The sequence below is a fragment of the Pteropus medius genome, unplaced genomic scaffold (assembly GCF_902729225.1).
Source record: "Pteropus medius unplaced genomic scaffold, Ma_sr-lr_union100, whole genome shotgun sequence".
Lineage (NCBI taxonomy): Eukaryota > Metazoa > Chordata > Mammalia > Chiroptera > Pteropodidae > Pteropus > Pteropus medius.
This window is the reverse complement of record NW_024344253.1, coordinates 7,110,468-7,125,949: the sequence shown is the minus strand read 5'-3', so window position 1 is coordinate 7,125,949 and position 15,482 is coordinate 7,110,468. Positions and strand designations below refer to the sequence as shown.

At 36.1% G+C, this 15,482-nt stretch overlaps 1 protein-coding gene across 3 annotated transcripts in view; it reads right to left on the bottom strand.

The window, feature by feature from the left end:
* The window catches only part of RABEP1 (rabaptin, RAB GTPase binding effector protein 1), a 92,591-nt gene that overhangs the window by 6,871 nt on the left and 70,238 nt on the right, over window positions 1–15,482 (bottom strand). For all 3 annotated transcript variants that reach the window (XM_039869675.1, XM_039869676.1, XM_039869674.1), the window contains 4 exons: window positions 10,939–11,037; window positions 4,566–4,706; window positions 1,687–1,876; window positions 999–1,054 (listed from right to left, as the gene is read on the bottom strand). In XM_039869675.1, coding sequence (XP_039725609.1) covers window positions 999–1,054; window positions 1,687–1,876; window positions 4,566–4,706; window positions 10,939–11,037 — 486 coding nt within the window. The remainder of the gene's footprint in view (window positions 1–998; window positions 1,055–1,686; window positions 1,877–4,565; window positions 4,707–10,938; window positions 11,038–15,482) is intronic.

Sequence of the window (15,482 nt, the reverse complement as noted above, 5' to 3'; positions counted from 1 at the left end):
AAAAGAAATGAATGAACTAAATGAAAACAGACTCACAGAGAAGAAACTGGTGGAAGGGGGTTGGAAGTGGGTGAAAAAGGTGAAGGGATGAAGAATGGAAGGGAGACAACTAAGGGACAAATGAAAGGCTGAGTGTAGCACTTGAGTCCCAATAGACGACATGAGCATTCAGTGTTACTAATTCCAGTGACTTCAGCAGCTTGGGACAGGTGCAGAGAAGGTGGACACTAGGATTAATCCAGAGTTGGGCAGTATCGAGTAAAGGCAGCAAAAAGACAAGGAATCAGGACCTGCGGGTGTTGGTTTGAGACTAAGCAGCAAGCCATGTAATATGCAGCTTAGAAGAAAGCAAAGCTATGAGGAAGTTGCTGAAACCAGGAGAAAAGGAAAAGTTCAGGGACTGAAGGTCTGAATGAGGTACTAAGACAGATGGACCTATGGGATTAAGGACTAGAAGGATAATAAACCAGGGTCAGGGAATGTGAGGCTGGAGTGAGATGTCAAATGTGGGGCTTGGTGCAGTTAAGAGTATGGTAAGGAAGGGCTGAGTAGAAGTGAAGGTCATTGAGGCAATGAACAATGAGGCCAGGAGTTGAAAGGTGTCACCTACCAAAAGTGTCAATGTTGTCTAAGAGAAGAGGACTCTAAGCCAGCTAGAAAACATCATCTGTTTGTAAAAGCTTTTGTACATATTTCTACTATAGCTTTAAGTATATATCATGTCACAACCATGCCTTGCCTGTCTTCCCACTAGAATGGAAACTCCAGGCGGCAGTCACATCTTAGTCTTCCCCATACCTCCTCCAGTGAATATGTGGCCTGACACAGAGCAACGGACTCTCAATAATGTCTTATCTTGCTGTATTTTTCCCACTAGACAGTTCTTTGAAGGCAGGGACATGTCGTAACTATATTTTATCCCTTGGGTCTAGCACAAGTAGGATTCAATAAAGAACTGCTGGTTGCTGATAGAATCATTTTGAAACTCTGAAACTCACCTGTCCTTTTTCTATTTTTATTCTTTCTAATTCAGCTCTTAAGCTAGAAATGGAAGCTAGAAGGAAAAAAGAGGGAGAAGTGTTAGCATTCATTGATTATTGTGCAATTTAATTTTTTTTCTTACAACTCCCCTTTCTACCATAACCTCAGTCTCATATAATGACTCAACATATACTGAACACAGTGGGGGGAAAACCCAACACCCCTTTCTCAGTTATCCCTAATCAATGAGCATCACAATCAAGCTCAGGTAAAGGCAGAGTCCACATGAGTGAACACTGTGTCATAAATTCCCTCTACACACAAATATCCACTGGGATGTGGAGCAGAGATATTCCCAGCAGGAGTCTGTTAACACATCAAAGTTCTGCAAAGAAACACCACCCATCTAGTCACGTTCCCCGGTGGGCTGGGTTCAAGTACTGAGTTTCCTATCTATAAGCAGTTGCCAGAGAGGCCATTAGAGCTTCTAAAAAGAATGAGTTTGGGAGGTTTTTTTTTTTTTACTCCCAATTACTGAATATATCAGAACATTTGGAAAAATAGACCGAATCCTTACTTAACTCTTTCCTATACTTTTCTGTTTTCCACGCTCTATAACCACATATTCCTTCTTATAATCAGAAAAAAAAAAGCTCTATTTAGTGCCTCCAATTCTAAACTACATCACTACACTTTTATCTTCACCTATTTCTTCCTTGCAGTTTTCTATTTCTAGCTGCAGAGTTTCTTCAAGGTTTTCTTTTAAACACTGTTCTGCTTGAATCTGCTCTTTTAGGAAAAGTATTTCAGCCTTCAGCTTTTCTTCCATGTGGTCTGCTGCTGTCCGCACATTAATGATGTTCTCACGGTATTTTAATACCAACTCCCGAAGTGCCTAGATTCAAGAAACAAATGGTTACTGGATTTGTGAGGGTAAAAGAAAATAAGCAAAAGAAACTAAAGATTTTTCTGCAATCAGAATTTCAGATTTTTTAAAACTGTTCAAAATTAAAGACTTTCAACTCCAATCCACTTGGGGGTTCAAGGGGCAGGTGTCATGTCATGTCAACATTCAGTATATAATAGAAGTAAAACAACATTTCCAGCCATAAAAAATGTGTAGTGTGAACTATATATTTTTCCCTCAAACTTGTTTAATCAGAAAAATAAAAACATTAAAAGTGACTTACAATGTGGGATTCACTATGAATAGCTTAGGGGTTTCTACTACTACTTGCTTAAATTTGAGGTGAGTCAGGGTATGAAGACCAAAAAGAAACCCAGAAGCAAGCGTGAACTCTAAGATAAAATTTATTTACTTATTCGAACACTTCTTGAACATATGCCACAAGCAAAGTACTATGTTAGGCCAGAGGCAAGTATGGCAAAGTGTGGCTTTCTAAGATGATCAACTGTTTGTTATAATAAATTCAGCTTAAATCTTACTTTTCCCCTATATTTTAGTTGTCTTATTTTAAAAATCCTCCCAAGTGTATCCCAAGGCAACTCTAAAACAAAACCCGGGATTCTTAGATAACTGCCAACAGTATATAAATTAAAGAACAGAAGAAAAGAGGAATTAAAAAACTAACAAGAAATGTTTCATAAGACTTACTGACGAAGCAGGTCTAAAAATCAAGGCTTATAGGCTAGACTGGTTACATCTTTCAAGAATTCTTGGAATTTTTTAAAATCTAAGAACAAAATGTCTCTAGAGAACATGGAAGAGTAGAATCTTTCCTGACAAAAAAGAAAAGTTTAACAGAGGTGGAAAGTAGTATTCTGATGGCAAAACTAGACAGGTCTCCAAAACTTTCCCCTTGATGAGCTCAGTCACCAAGTCAGAAAGGAGAGCACTCTCCTGAGAGTGCCAGTAACCACACGCTCGGGGAGGTTAGGGCATGAGAGGGAAAGCAAGGAGCTAATGGCAAGGTAGGCAATGGAGCTCTTGTGAACGAGTAAAAGAAAAACCAAAAATAACAGTTAATGTTAATGTGTGTATACAGGAAGAAAGAAAAAAGAGTGAGGTCCAAATTGCAGAGGTTGCAGAGGCAGGATTAGGGAAAACTTACTTGCCGAACTATAAATTTATATGATGTTTGATTTTTAAAATGATTTTTAAAAATTAAAATTCTTTTTTTAAAAGAGAACAAACAGCTTTTAAAAGTAATGTTTTTCTATTTTGTTTTGAAAATTGTTCTAAGAAATCTCATCTTTGCCTATACTGTTTATAGTGTTTACTTGGGTTTAGCCTAAGATGACATTTTTTAATATGTTAAAGGATTTTAAAATGTATGGGTAATAAAGGTTGGAGAAGGTTAAGGAGACCGTTATAAATGTCTCAGGAAAATTCTGGTTTGCAGCCCAGATTCACCTAGCCACAAAAGAACAGAAGTGACTAAAAGTGTCATAAAAGTTACTGGAAGTCAGGAGGATGAGGATGGCATACCCTTTTAAGTGCTAAATAGAAAAACAAACATCAAAAGGAGCCAATGCATTCTCAATATGGTCCTATAAGAATAATTTATAGACCTTTGACTTGGCAAAGGATTCTTAGATATGACACTGAAAGCATGAGCAACAGAAGAAAAAAATCAGTAACTAGACTTTATCAAAATTAAAAATTTGTGCTTCAAAGGATGCTATCAAGAAAGTGAAAAGACAGATGGGAGAAAATATCTGCAAATCATTTACCTGATAAGGAACTTGTATTGAGAATATATAAAGAACTCTTATAACTCAATAATAATTTAAAAAATTTCAAGTGAGCAAAGGATCTGAATAGATATTTCTCCAAGGAAAACATAAAAGGGGCCTATAAACACATGAAAAGATGTTCAACATCATTAGTCATTAGGAAAATGCAAATCAAAACCACAATGGGATACTACTTCACACTCACTAAGATAGCCATAATCAAAAAGTGAGACAAGTATTGGTGAAACTATGGAGAAATCCTCAAACAATTAAACAAAGAGTTCTCATATGACCCAGTAATCCCACTCATAAGTTTATACCCAAGAGAAATGAAAACGAATGTCCACATGAAAACCTGAACATGAATGCTTATAGCAACATTATTCATAATAGTCCAAAAGTGGAAACAACCCAAATGTCTATCAACAGACGAATGGGTAAGTAAAATATCCATACAGAGGAGCATTATTCAGCCATAAAGAGGAATGACAGACTAATACATGCTACAGTGTGGATGAACCTTGAAAACAGTATGCTACATGAAAGAAACCAGACACAAAAGAACACAAATTGTATGATTCCATTCATGTGGGAGTCCAGAAAAGGGCCATCTATAAATAGTAAGTGCATTAGTAGTTGTTTAAGGTTGTGGGGGAAAAGATATAAATGGTAAGGAGTTTCTTTTTGACGTGATGAAAATGTTCTAAAACTGATTGTGGTGATGGCTACACATCTGAGACTATATTAAAAAACAATGAATTGTACACTTTAAGTAAATTATTTGGTATGTCAGTTAGCTCTCAATAAAGTCTGTTATAAAAAAAGAACTTATAGCTATTTCAGAAAATGTATTGTTTACATTTTTGATTATGTGTAAAACAAGTTACCTCTATAGAGTCTGGGAGAATGAAGTCTTCTGCTTGCTGTAATGACACATGCAAGCTATGCTTTCCCTGAAGACTGTCATTATCTTTCTGTAACCTCACCAGCTCTTCTGAAACCTGTTCCCGTGACTGCATCAGCACTGCCTAAAATAGAAACAGATAGTCATCACAGCTAGAAAGGTAAATCCTATCTGCTGATAGCTGCACCAGAGAAAAACAAAGCCAAACCAAATGAGGACTGAAGATGGAGGGTACATAATAAAGCACTGTAAGACTTACAAATAGCAGCCCAGAGATTTTTTAACTTGCAGCCTTTACATACATTAAAGGGGGCAGGCAACAAAGCAAGTTATGAGGTCATTCTTCACTGTTTCTACCAAAGCCTTAAAAGTAATGATCTCTTCTCCCACATTCCTAAACTATAGGAGGACCAGTATCTCTAGCTCCACGAAAGTGGCTGACAAAATCAAGATTTATATCACATAGAGCAGGGGTCCCCAACCCCTGGGCCACGGACCAGTACTGGTCCAGGCCTGTTAGGAACTGGGCCACACAGCAGGGAATGGTGGGCGAACAAAGATCCATCTGTATTTGCAGCTGCTCCCCAGCGCTAGCATTACCGCCTCAGCTCCACTTCAGATCATCAGGCATTAGATTCTCATAGGAACAGCAGTCCTTGGTGCCAAAAAGATTGGGTACCATGTATGCCAGGACAACTCCTATTTCCTCACAGCATGCATTCAAAAGGAAGTAGGGAGAAACAAAAAGCAGTGTCTTCATCTTTCATTACATATACATAAGTTCAAGCTCTGGTTCACTGTGAATGGCCTAAGAACCCCCAATATTAGACAAAATCAAGAGGACATATGTTTACTCTTAAAATGAGACAGGCTCATACTTCTGCTTTCTGATGTATAAAACAATTTTTAAAACTTCATATGATTTTGTATCAATATAAAAGTTAATTCAGCTGATTTGAATATAATCCTATAAAAGTATTTAATTTTTGCTGCTAAGTTTTCATACTAAGTCATTTAACTTAAACATATACATAAATGTAGATTACTCGCTCATCCAATATTTATTTAGTAGGAACTCTATGCTAAGCATTTTGATGCCCATGGAGAATAAAAGACAGACTGCCCTGGAGAAGCTCATGGTGCAATAGAGGGAAAGACAAACCAAAAATTACCCAACTGTACTAAAAGTAGTATGACAGAACAGGTACAGAAGGGGCAAAAGGACAAAGGAATATGTACACCTAATTAGGGGAGAGCATTAAAGAACGTTTCCCAGAGAAGGTGATTACTCTATGCTAAAGGACAAATAGGCTGCTGGCAGGGAGGAAGGCAGGGTCATGCACAAACTTTGATTAATTACACTGGCTCCTATTTATTTTCAAACCAGAATCAGTTGCTTTGTGCTCACTTTCAACACATTTACACCAAAATATTAGCATCCCATTACCATTTGGATATGAAAGGGAAAAAAGAACATGTATATATTTGCTAATTTTGTAAAGAGAAAAACAAATAAAACAAAAAATAAATTTAAACAATTATATATGGGAGTGGATGAGAACAAGGTGAAAGGGACAGAGAATGGAACTGAAACTTCTGAGTACTTATACATTTTTATAGTTTTGAATTATAACCATGTTGCATGTTCAAAACAGAAAGTAAATCAAAAAAGGAAAAATCCAAAAATGTAAAACAAGCAGAAACAAATGGAGCTAACCATAAATCAAATTGGTAATACAACCACAGAGAGAAAAAACAATTCAAGTAACATTTGAATACAATACCCAGACTGAAAACACTTGACTGGAATACATTCTAAGGGCAAAAAGAACTACAAAAAAATGTTGAACTTCACTTAGTAGGTTTGCTGTTCACTTAGTAGGTTAGCAGTATTAATGTAGTAATTCTGAAATTATTTTGTCCCCGCCTTAAACAAGTGATCAAATTTAACATCACCAATAATGGAACCACCCATGATAACATGCATCTTGATGTTATAAACTTCCCAATGAATCATTTCATCTATGAGTATTCTTGCCAAAGTGTCTAACCTGAATCTAATCAGACAAATGCATTCTACAAGGCAACTGGTCTGGACTCTTAAAAACTACTGTCATAAAAGCTAATAAAAGAAAAGTGGGTGACTGTTGTAGATTAAAGGAGAATAAAGTGACATAACAACAAAATACAATCTGTGATCCTTGATTGGTTCCTCGATCAAAAAAATTAAAATAAAACATTAAAACCACCACAAAAAAACAAAGACTTTGGGACAATGGTTACATTTTAACGATATACAGTTGATTCTTGAACAACACAGGTCTGAACTGTGAAGGTCCGCTTATGTGTAGATTTTTTTCAAAAAATACATGCAGTACTGTAAATGTATTCTCTCTTATGATTTTCTTAATAACGTTTTTCTTTAACTTAATTAATTGTAAGAATACAGTATATAATACATATATAAAATATGTGTTAATGAGCTGTTTACATTATTGGTAAGGCTTCCGGCCAACATAAGTTTTTGGGGATTCAAAAATTATATGTGGATTTTCGACTGTGCTGGAGTCAGTGCCCCTAAACCCCACACAGTTCAAGGGTCAATCATAGTAAGAGTATTATGGTTAGGTAGAACAACTTTTTTGTTCTTAGTAAATACACACAAAAATATTTAAAAATGTAGGATGTCTACAACCTAATTCCAAATTGTCCAGAAAAAAATGTATACATATATAATACACATACATATGAAAGAGGAAGAGACTGAGAAACAACTGCAAGTATTAAAAAATTGTAGCAAAATAATGACTGGTAAATCTAAATAAAGATTTTATAAGTGTTCATTCTATAAACTTGTCTATTAAGGTTGACATTTCTCAAAACAAAAAGTTAGGGAGCAGCGGCAGATGCCTCTTAAAGGGGCCATGTCCGTGAGCGGACTTTCACAGCGAGGGACATGCTCGCCCTGAGAACCAGTGCTGGTTCAGCTGTGCAGGGGGCACCAGGGACTTACAGGGGGACACTGAGTTGCTGGAGTGAAGGCCAAGGTGAGACTCGCTCTGCACATTAGTACAGGCGGTATGCCTTGTTCCCTATTTAGCCCTTCACCCTCCCAATGCGCGGAAACAGCACGCTGCCATAGCCGAGAGGTCATCAATCTGGATAACAGAGGTCACTCTGCCCAGAGGTTTCCCTGAAACTCCACCTCCCCCAACTCGCAGCCCCTAGCAAGTTACATCCAGGTGTGTCCTCCACTAGTCAGGTGCTCCTTGCTGAGCTACACCTAGACTCACACTGGTGGCAGCTGACCTTGGTTTTTGGTGTGGCCTTTTGAGGCAACTATAAGCACAGCATCCATGGATTGCTTCCTGAATCTTAACAGATAGCCCTGGAGGAGCAGAGACTTGGGCTAAATTTGGCCTGCAGCTAAATCCCTCTCAGAACTGTGCCACGGGGCACCTACTTCACAAAACCGCACTAATAAGACTAGGAGACTTAGGAGCTTTGCTTAGTACATAGAAACAGACACAGAAAGGCAGCCAAAATGAGAAGACAAAGAAGCAGAAACCATATGAGAGAATAGAACAGAGATCTAAAAGTAATGGAGTCAAGCAATCTAACAGATGCAGAAAAGAGTTCAAAACACTGGTTATAAAGATGCTCAATGAACTTATGGGAAGTGTAGATGAATTCTGAGACAACTTCAATGAAGAGATAAAAAACAAAAATGGAAATGGAAATTATAAAAGGGAACCGGTCAGAAATGAAGAACATTATCTGAGATGAAAAGTATATTAGAGGGAATAAACAGAGTGGATAAAGAAGAGGATCGAACCACCAATATAAAGGATGAGGAAGGCAAGGACACTCCATCAGAATGGCAAGAAAGGAAAAGCCAAGACTATAATAGTAATTTAAGGAGCCTATGGGACACTAATAAAGGTCAAAACATCCATGTCATAGGGGTACATGAAGGAAAACAAGATGTTGAAGAGCTAGTTGAAGAAATAATGATGAAAAACTTCCCAACCTGGCAAAGGAAACAGTCATAAAACCCAAGGAAGCTCAGAGAATCCCAAAAACCAGGAACCCAAAGAGGATCACACCAAGACACATCATAATTAAAATGCTAGTGGTTAAATACAAAGAGAGGATCTTAAAAGCAAGAGAAAAGCAGGTGGTTACCTACAAGGGAGCACACATAAGACTGGCATCTGATTTCTCAAAAGAAAATATGCAGGACAGAAGGGCTTGACATAAAATATTCGACATGATAAAAACCCAGGACCTAAAACCAAGAGTACTTTATCCAGCAAAGCTATCATTTAGAGTTGAAAGACAGATAAAGAGCTTTTCAGACAAAAAAAAAAGCTAAAGGAATTTATCTACACCAAGCCAGTATTACAGGAAATGTTGGAGGGACTTCTTTAAGAAGAAAAAACATGTATCAAAAACAGGAATAATGAATGATAATAACTAAATTCTTAGCAACAAGTACTTCAATGGAAAAGAACATGGTGCTCCAATTGAAAGACAGGGAGGCTGAATGAATAAGAAAACAAGACCCCTACATATGCTGCCTATAAGAGACTCACTTCAGATTAAAAGACACACAGACGACAAGGAAGGAGGTGGAAAAGATATTGCCTTGAACCTAAAGGGTATTGTGCTGAATGAAATGGGTCGGATAGTGAAAGACAAATATTGCATGATTTCATGTACATGTGGAATCTAAAGAACAAAGTCAACAACAACAAAAAAATGGAAATAAACTCATAGATACAGAGAATATTTAGAGGGATACTAGATGGGAAGGGGGCTGAGGGAGACCAAAAAAAGGACAAAGAGAGTAAGAGGTACAAATGGATAGTTGAAGAATAGACATGGAGATGTAGAGTATAGCATGGGGAAGATGGTTAATACTGTTAGAATAAATATGTAAGAGAAAAGAGTGGTACTAGATTTAGTGAGGTGATCACTTTGCGAGTTATATGGATCTCTGATCACTATGTTATACAACTGAAACTGGTATATTATTGTATGCCAACTATAATTGAAAAAAAAATCATTGAATTGTTCAATGAAAATATAAGCAACTAATTGTCTATTATATTTCAATAAAGACAAAAAAAATTACGGAGAAATATTAAGATCTCAACCACTACTATAGCTACTTTTCTCTGAAGCAGTATAAGAAACTGAGTTTCTTTTTCTTTCATAGCATAAGGTAATTTCGAGGAAATGGTAAGGTATTAAAGAGTTCACAGAACCTCAACCTTAATTTCAACAAATCTTCAATATCACCTGCAATGCAGTTATTTTAAGTGGAATCAACTTGTAAAATGTTGGCAAAAGCAGATGGGTTTAAAAGACAATAAGAAAAAAGATGAGGGGACAGAGAGTGTAAGGAGGTGAACACTATAAAACTCATCAGCATTTAATAGTGATTTTTAGATCAACGATTATTATTTCATATGTCTAATTAATGAAAACACATGAAACTTTCTCTGGTCAATGATTAGGATGAGGTACTTCCCAACAGACCAGTGCTAGAATTTAGGGATCGGCTAAAAGACCATTCAGACACTGACCCAACACCAATCAAAACCAAACCATTACCATCTGACCTGCGGCTTTTTTCGGGGAGGAAGGAGTCATCCCTGGAAGAGCTGGACAAGAAGCTATTCTTTAGTTGGCCAGCAGGGCCAAGTCTGCTATAATTTACAAAGGGTCATCAGATGCGGGGTCCCAGCTTTGAGAAAAGGAGAATAAGGCAAATGGAGTCAGTCTGCCAAGGAGGAAGACCCAAATCTGGGGAACTATTTTGCAGAGGTTCTAGCCAGCTCTTTTCAAGAAGCTTTCTGCCCCTATCCCTCTCAAAACCAATGGCCTTCTCAAAGTTCCCAGTAACACAGCAGTATGGTATATTTTTTATCATAACTCATGTGCAATTAATGAAGTCACTGGAAATAAATTAGCCGTCCAGGAAAAGCACAACTGTTCACAAGCTGCAATTGCTAGGGCTTTGAGAGATTTCAATTTTTAGCTTGGATTTTGAACTGAAAATCAAATGTTGGTCCATAGTTTATTCTGTTTAGGTTTCCCAAATCAAAGAAACAAATTAAGTTAAAGGTCAGAATTTGGGGGGATCAGGAAGTAGACTGAAAAAAGAATAATGTCTTTACATCATAATGTCTTTACATAGTAATTATGTCTACAACATCTTATCCATTTTCTACAGGCCCTGGAGAACATACAGTAACAACTTTGGCTTGGGAGGAAGAGTCACATCAAAATGATTTCAGGATAGAACCAAAAGGACTATATTTAACATAGCTAACATTTTAACAACTTACCATCTGTTCCTGAATGTCCCTCTTTGCTTGGGAAAACCCCTGTTGTAATTCTTCAAGTAAGATCTCAGATGCTTGGGCTCTTAGGACGAGTGCAGAGATCTTAAAAAAAAAAATGCACACACAGAAAATAATACAATTAGGAAACTGCTTATTCTGAAACTAACACTTCCATCTCCTACTTAGTTAATGTCCAGAACTGATGTTTCATAACCCACTTCTCACTCATTCAACAGATATGTGTACAACTGCTGTGTACAAAACCTCAGCCTTTCAGATAATACAAAACAGTACCAAAAGTCCTCAGCATTAAGTGCTGTTGTACATAAACAAACAGTACTAGATGGGTCTATAGATAGAGACATTAATCCACTGATTAAAAAATCAATAAAAATTTGAAACTCTGTCCACACAAAAAAAGCATACAGTTTAAAGAATAAACGAATCATTTCTGAACAGCTGCAATCTTCTAAAATAGCTTACTAAGAGCAATAAACACATGATTAACATCATTGAACTCCAAACTCCCTTAAATTCATTTTAACATTCCGTAGGAAGGGTTTATGCAAAAGTTGATGACTCATACATAAGAATTATAAACTAAATCAAAATAAATTTGTTTAGACATTTAAAAAATTGTCAGAATTCTGCTTCTAGTAGTAATGAATCTGACAATGTAAACCAACTTTTCTAGTGAGAATTAAGAAAGCAAGACAAAAATATGAAAGACATTTACTGGAAAGCACTGGAGACCACAAGGCAAAAGGAATCACAGAGCTAAGGACCGGAATGAGGACATTCGAGTTGAATGCAACATCTGGAAAAGTTCTTCTCTAGAAGGATATGCCAATTCCAAAAGAAACAGACGTGAAACTAAGAAACTGAGCAGAGTGTCTGAGGGCCCCAGGATACGGTGACAAAAGTTAAGAGTCCAAGATCCACTATGCAAAGGGGGACCCCTGGTAAATACCCTGCACTTTAGATTGGGTCCCCAAAGGGTCACACCCAAGGGTAAAAGAAGAATTTAAAATAATTCAACCTTCACAGTTTCATATAACCTCAATTCTTATAACTAGATTAAGGTGTTGTTAGATTGTTAGTACCACTAGTTACTTGTCTCTTATAAGGAAAATGGCTTTATATTATTTCAAAAATTTTTCACACACAATGCTCAGCACTCCAGTAAAAATGCACAAGAATGATATGATAAAAAACAAAAGGAAATGATAAAAACAAAACAGATAATAGAAACAGATCTACAATGAATCCAGATATGCGAATTATTACAGGCAGACTTTAAAATAACTAGACTTGATCTGTTCTGAGCTTTAAAAGACAAAATTTTCCAGAGAACTGCAAACAATGCAAAATAACCAAATGGAAATAATAAACTGAAATTTTTCAGTTACCTAAATTAAAAATTCAATGTATGAGTTCAACAGATTAGCTTCATCTGAAGACAAAATCAGTGAACTAGAACACACATCAGAAGAAAATAAACAAAGACAAAAAATGGAAAATACAGGAAAGGTTAAAAAAGCCATGTAGAGAGAAATGTAAAGGTCTAACCTATATAAATATTTTAAGAAATAATGGCCAACGGAAAAGAGCTAGTAGAGGTAAAAATAAGCCTCCACAAAACTCCATAATATCACTCCCAGATATACTGAAGAGAAATGCATCTACATGTCTACTAAAAGACATGCACAAGGATGTTAGAAAGTGTATTATTCATTCAGAATAGCCAAAATGCAGAAACAACCCAAGTATCCCTTGACTGTAGAATAAATTATGGTATATTATCCATTGAATAGGATACACACAGCATTAAAATGTAACTACTGATGCACAGAACAATATGGATGAGTCTCACAGACAAAATGATCAATTAAACCAGAGGCAAAAGGCTCCATACTATATTATTCCATTTATATGAAGTTCAAGAACAAGTAATATTAAAACACAGTACTTAAAAGTCAGACTTCTCGCTCTACCTATATGTATGCAAGTGGGGTATTTTATTAGGGAAGAGCATGAGTGTATTAGAAATGTTCTGTATCTTGATCCAGGTGATGATTTCCCTGGTAAAAATTTTCTCATGTTAAAATTCACCAGTTGTATGCTTGAAATTTGTACACTTTACTGTATGTGTATCTCAACAAAAACAAGTGTTTCGAAGGGACCTAATGTCTGAAGATATCCCACTTATGATACAAGACATCAATACAGAGGTCCAAGAAACCCTGTGGAACATCTTTAAAATAGGAAAACAATAACATTTTACCTTCAAAGGAGCAACAATAAGACTGATAAGCTCACTTCTCATCAGAAACATGGAAGCCAGAAGCAATGAAATTATACCTTCAAAGTGCTGAAAGAAAATAAAGCTCAGAATTTTATAGCTGGCAAAAGTGTCCTTCTTGAATGAAGGTGGCAAGAAAAAGATATGTCTGATACACAAAAATAAGAGAGTATGGAGACTTCTGGTGCTGTCCAAAATGGACTTAAGCCCACTACAGTCTTTCTCTCCCCTGATTATATCTAAAAACTCTGGATATAATACAAAAAGCAACTACCTAAGGACTCTTAAAAAATAACCAAAAGCAGACAGTATAGGAAGGAAAGTCAAAATGGGAAGAAGCAATTCTTACAGAAGTGAATTTACTATTTATTTGGGGTTTTTTCCCCACTTTCTTGCCAGCATTAATCCGAGGGTTGCCTAAGTTAAAGCTGCAAAGGCAGCAGCAGCACAAGAGACAAAACTGTCTTTCTGATCACAAGACCAGGACAAGGTCCCTGTGAGCTGAACAGCAAAGGTAATCTCAGAGAGAAGAGAGCTAGAGAAAGGATCTCCTAATTTTTTGTATAAACCAGCACAAGTCCCACACTCACCCTTGAGCTATATACATGGACAGATCCAAAGCAGCATTGCAAAGCCTTTAAAAATGAACTGACGTTAGAACTACCACTCACAGAAGGCAAGACAGAACTTGTGAAGTGAATCTAATCAGATGAACAGAACCCAAAGTTTCATAATAAAATACTCATAATTCCCAAGATACAATCTAAAAGTACCCGACATAGAATCAGGAAAATGTGACCAATTCTCAAGAGGAAAGAAAATCGACAAGCCAACCCCATATGGCCTCAGTTGGAATTATCAAAAACATTAAAATAACTAGGGTAACTATGCTGCATGAGGTAAAGGTATTCTGAAATGAATGAAAACACAGTTCTCAGAAGAAACATAAAACTATACAAAAGAACCAAATGAAGATTTTATTAAATTACAGCATAGAATTTGGCACAAAATAGACAAATAGACCAATCTAACAGAACAGAGTTCCAAAACTGACCCACACATGTACATTTACTTGTTAGATGGCAAATATTACTCTGCAGAGCAGTAGGGAAAAGATAATGTTTTTGCTAAATTATATAAAAACTGGATAACCACATAAAAAATAAAAGTTTACCCTTATCTACAGTATATACATAAAAGTCTGTTCTAGGTGGATTTTACATATAAATGTGAGTGGCTATAAAAATAAAGCTTCTACAAAATATATGAAAATATCTTCATAACACCAGGGTAAAAAAACATTCTTTTAAAAATTGGAACAAAAACCACTAGTCATAAAGAAAAGATCAATACATTTGACTACATTAAGATTAAGAACTACTATTCATCAAAAGACACCACTAAAATAATACAAATAAGATACTGAGTAGAAGACATTTGCAACACAAATCACTAAAGTCACTAATAGAAATTCTATATAGAATTAAATTATATAAAGAACTAAAAAATCAGAAAAGCAAATAACCAAAAAAATTTAAAAATAAAACACACCCAACAGAAAAATGAGCATAAGAATGTGATAAGGAATCTTTCACACATACACACACAAATGATATCCCAATAGTCAATAAACATGAAATATGCTACATAACCTCAATGGTCATCAGAGAAATGCAAACAAAGCCATAGTAAAATACCATTACACACTCACCAAAATGGCTATAATTAAAATAACTAACAAAACAAAGTTTGTCAAGACTATGGACTCACAGGAATTCTCACACATTGCTGATGGGTGTATAACTCTATACAACCATGCTGAAAAACTGGCATTATTATCTACTAAAGTTGACACACATTTTCAACATTCTGACCCAAGCATTTCACACCTAGGCATATACCCAGCAGAAACATGTGCAACAAGCCCTATTCAGAAATTTCAAAGTAGAATTATTCATAATATTCCAGAACTGGATAAGAACCCACTCACTGTAATGTATATTGTGATATATCCATACAATGGTACAGCTACGTAATAATGAAAATGAACAAATTACTATTACATGCATCGTAAGGAGGAATCCCGCAAATTGAATTAAAATACACACGAATATAAACTGTATGATTCATTTGTTAAGATTAAAAAAAAAAAACCAGACAAAGCTAATCTAATGGTGTTAGAAGTTAGGAAAGTGGTTACCTCTGAGAAAGGGGTAGTAAGTAGAGGGGAAAGTGAAGGCTTCTG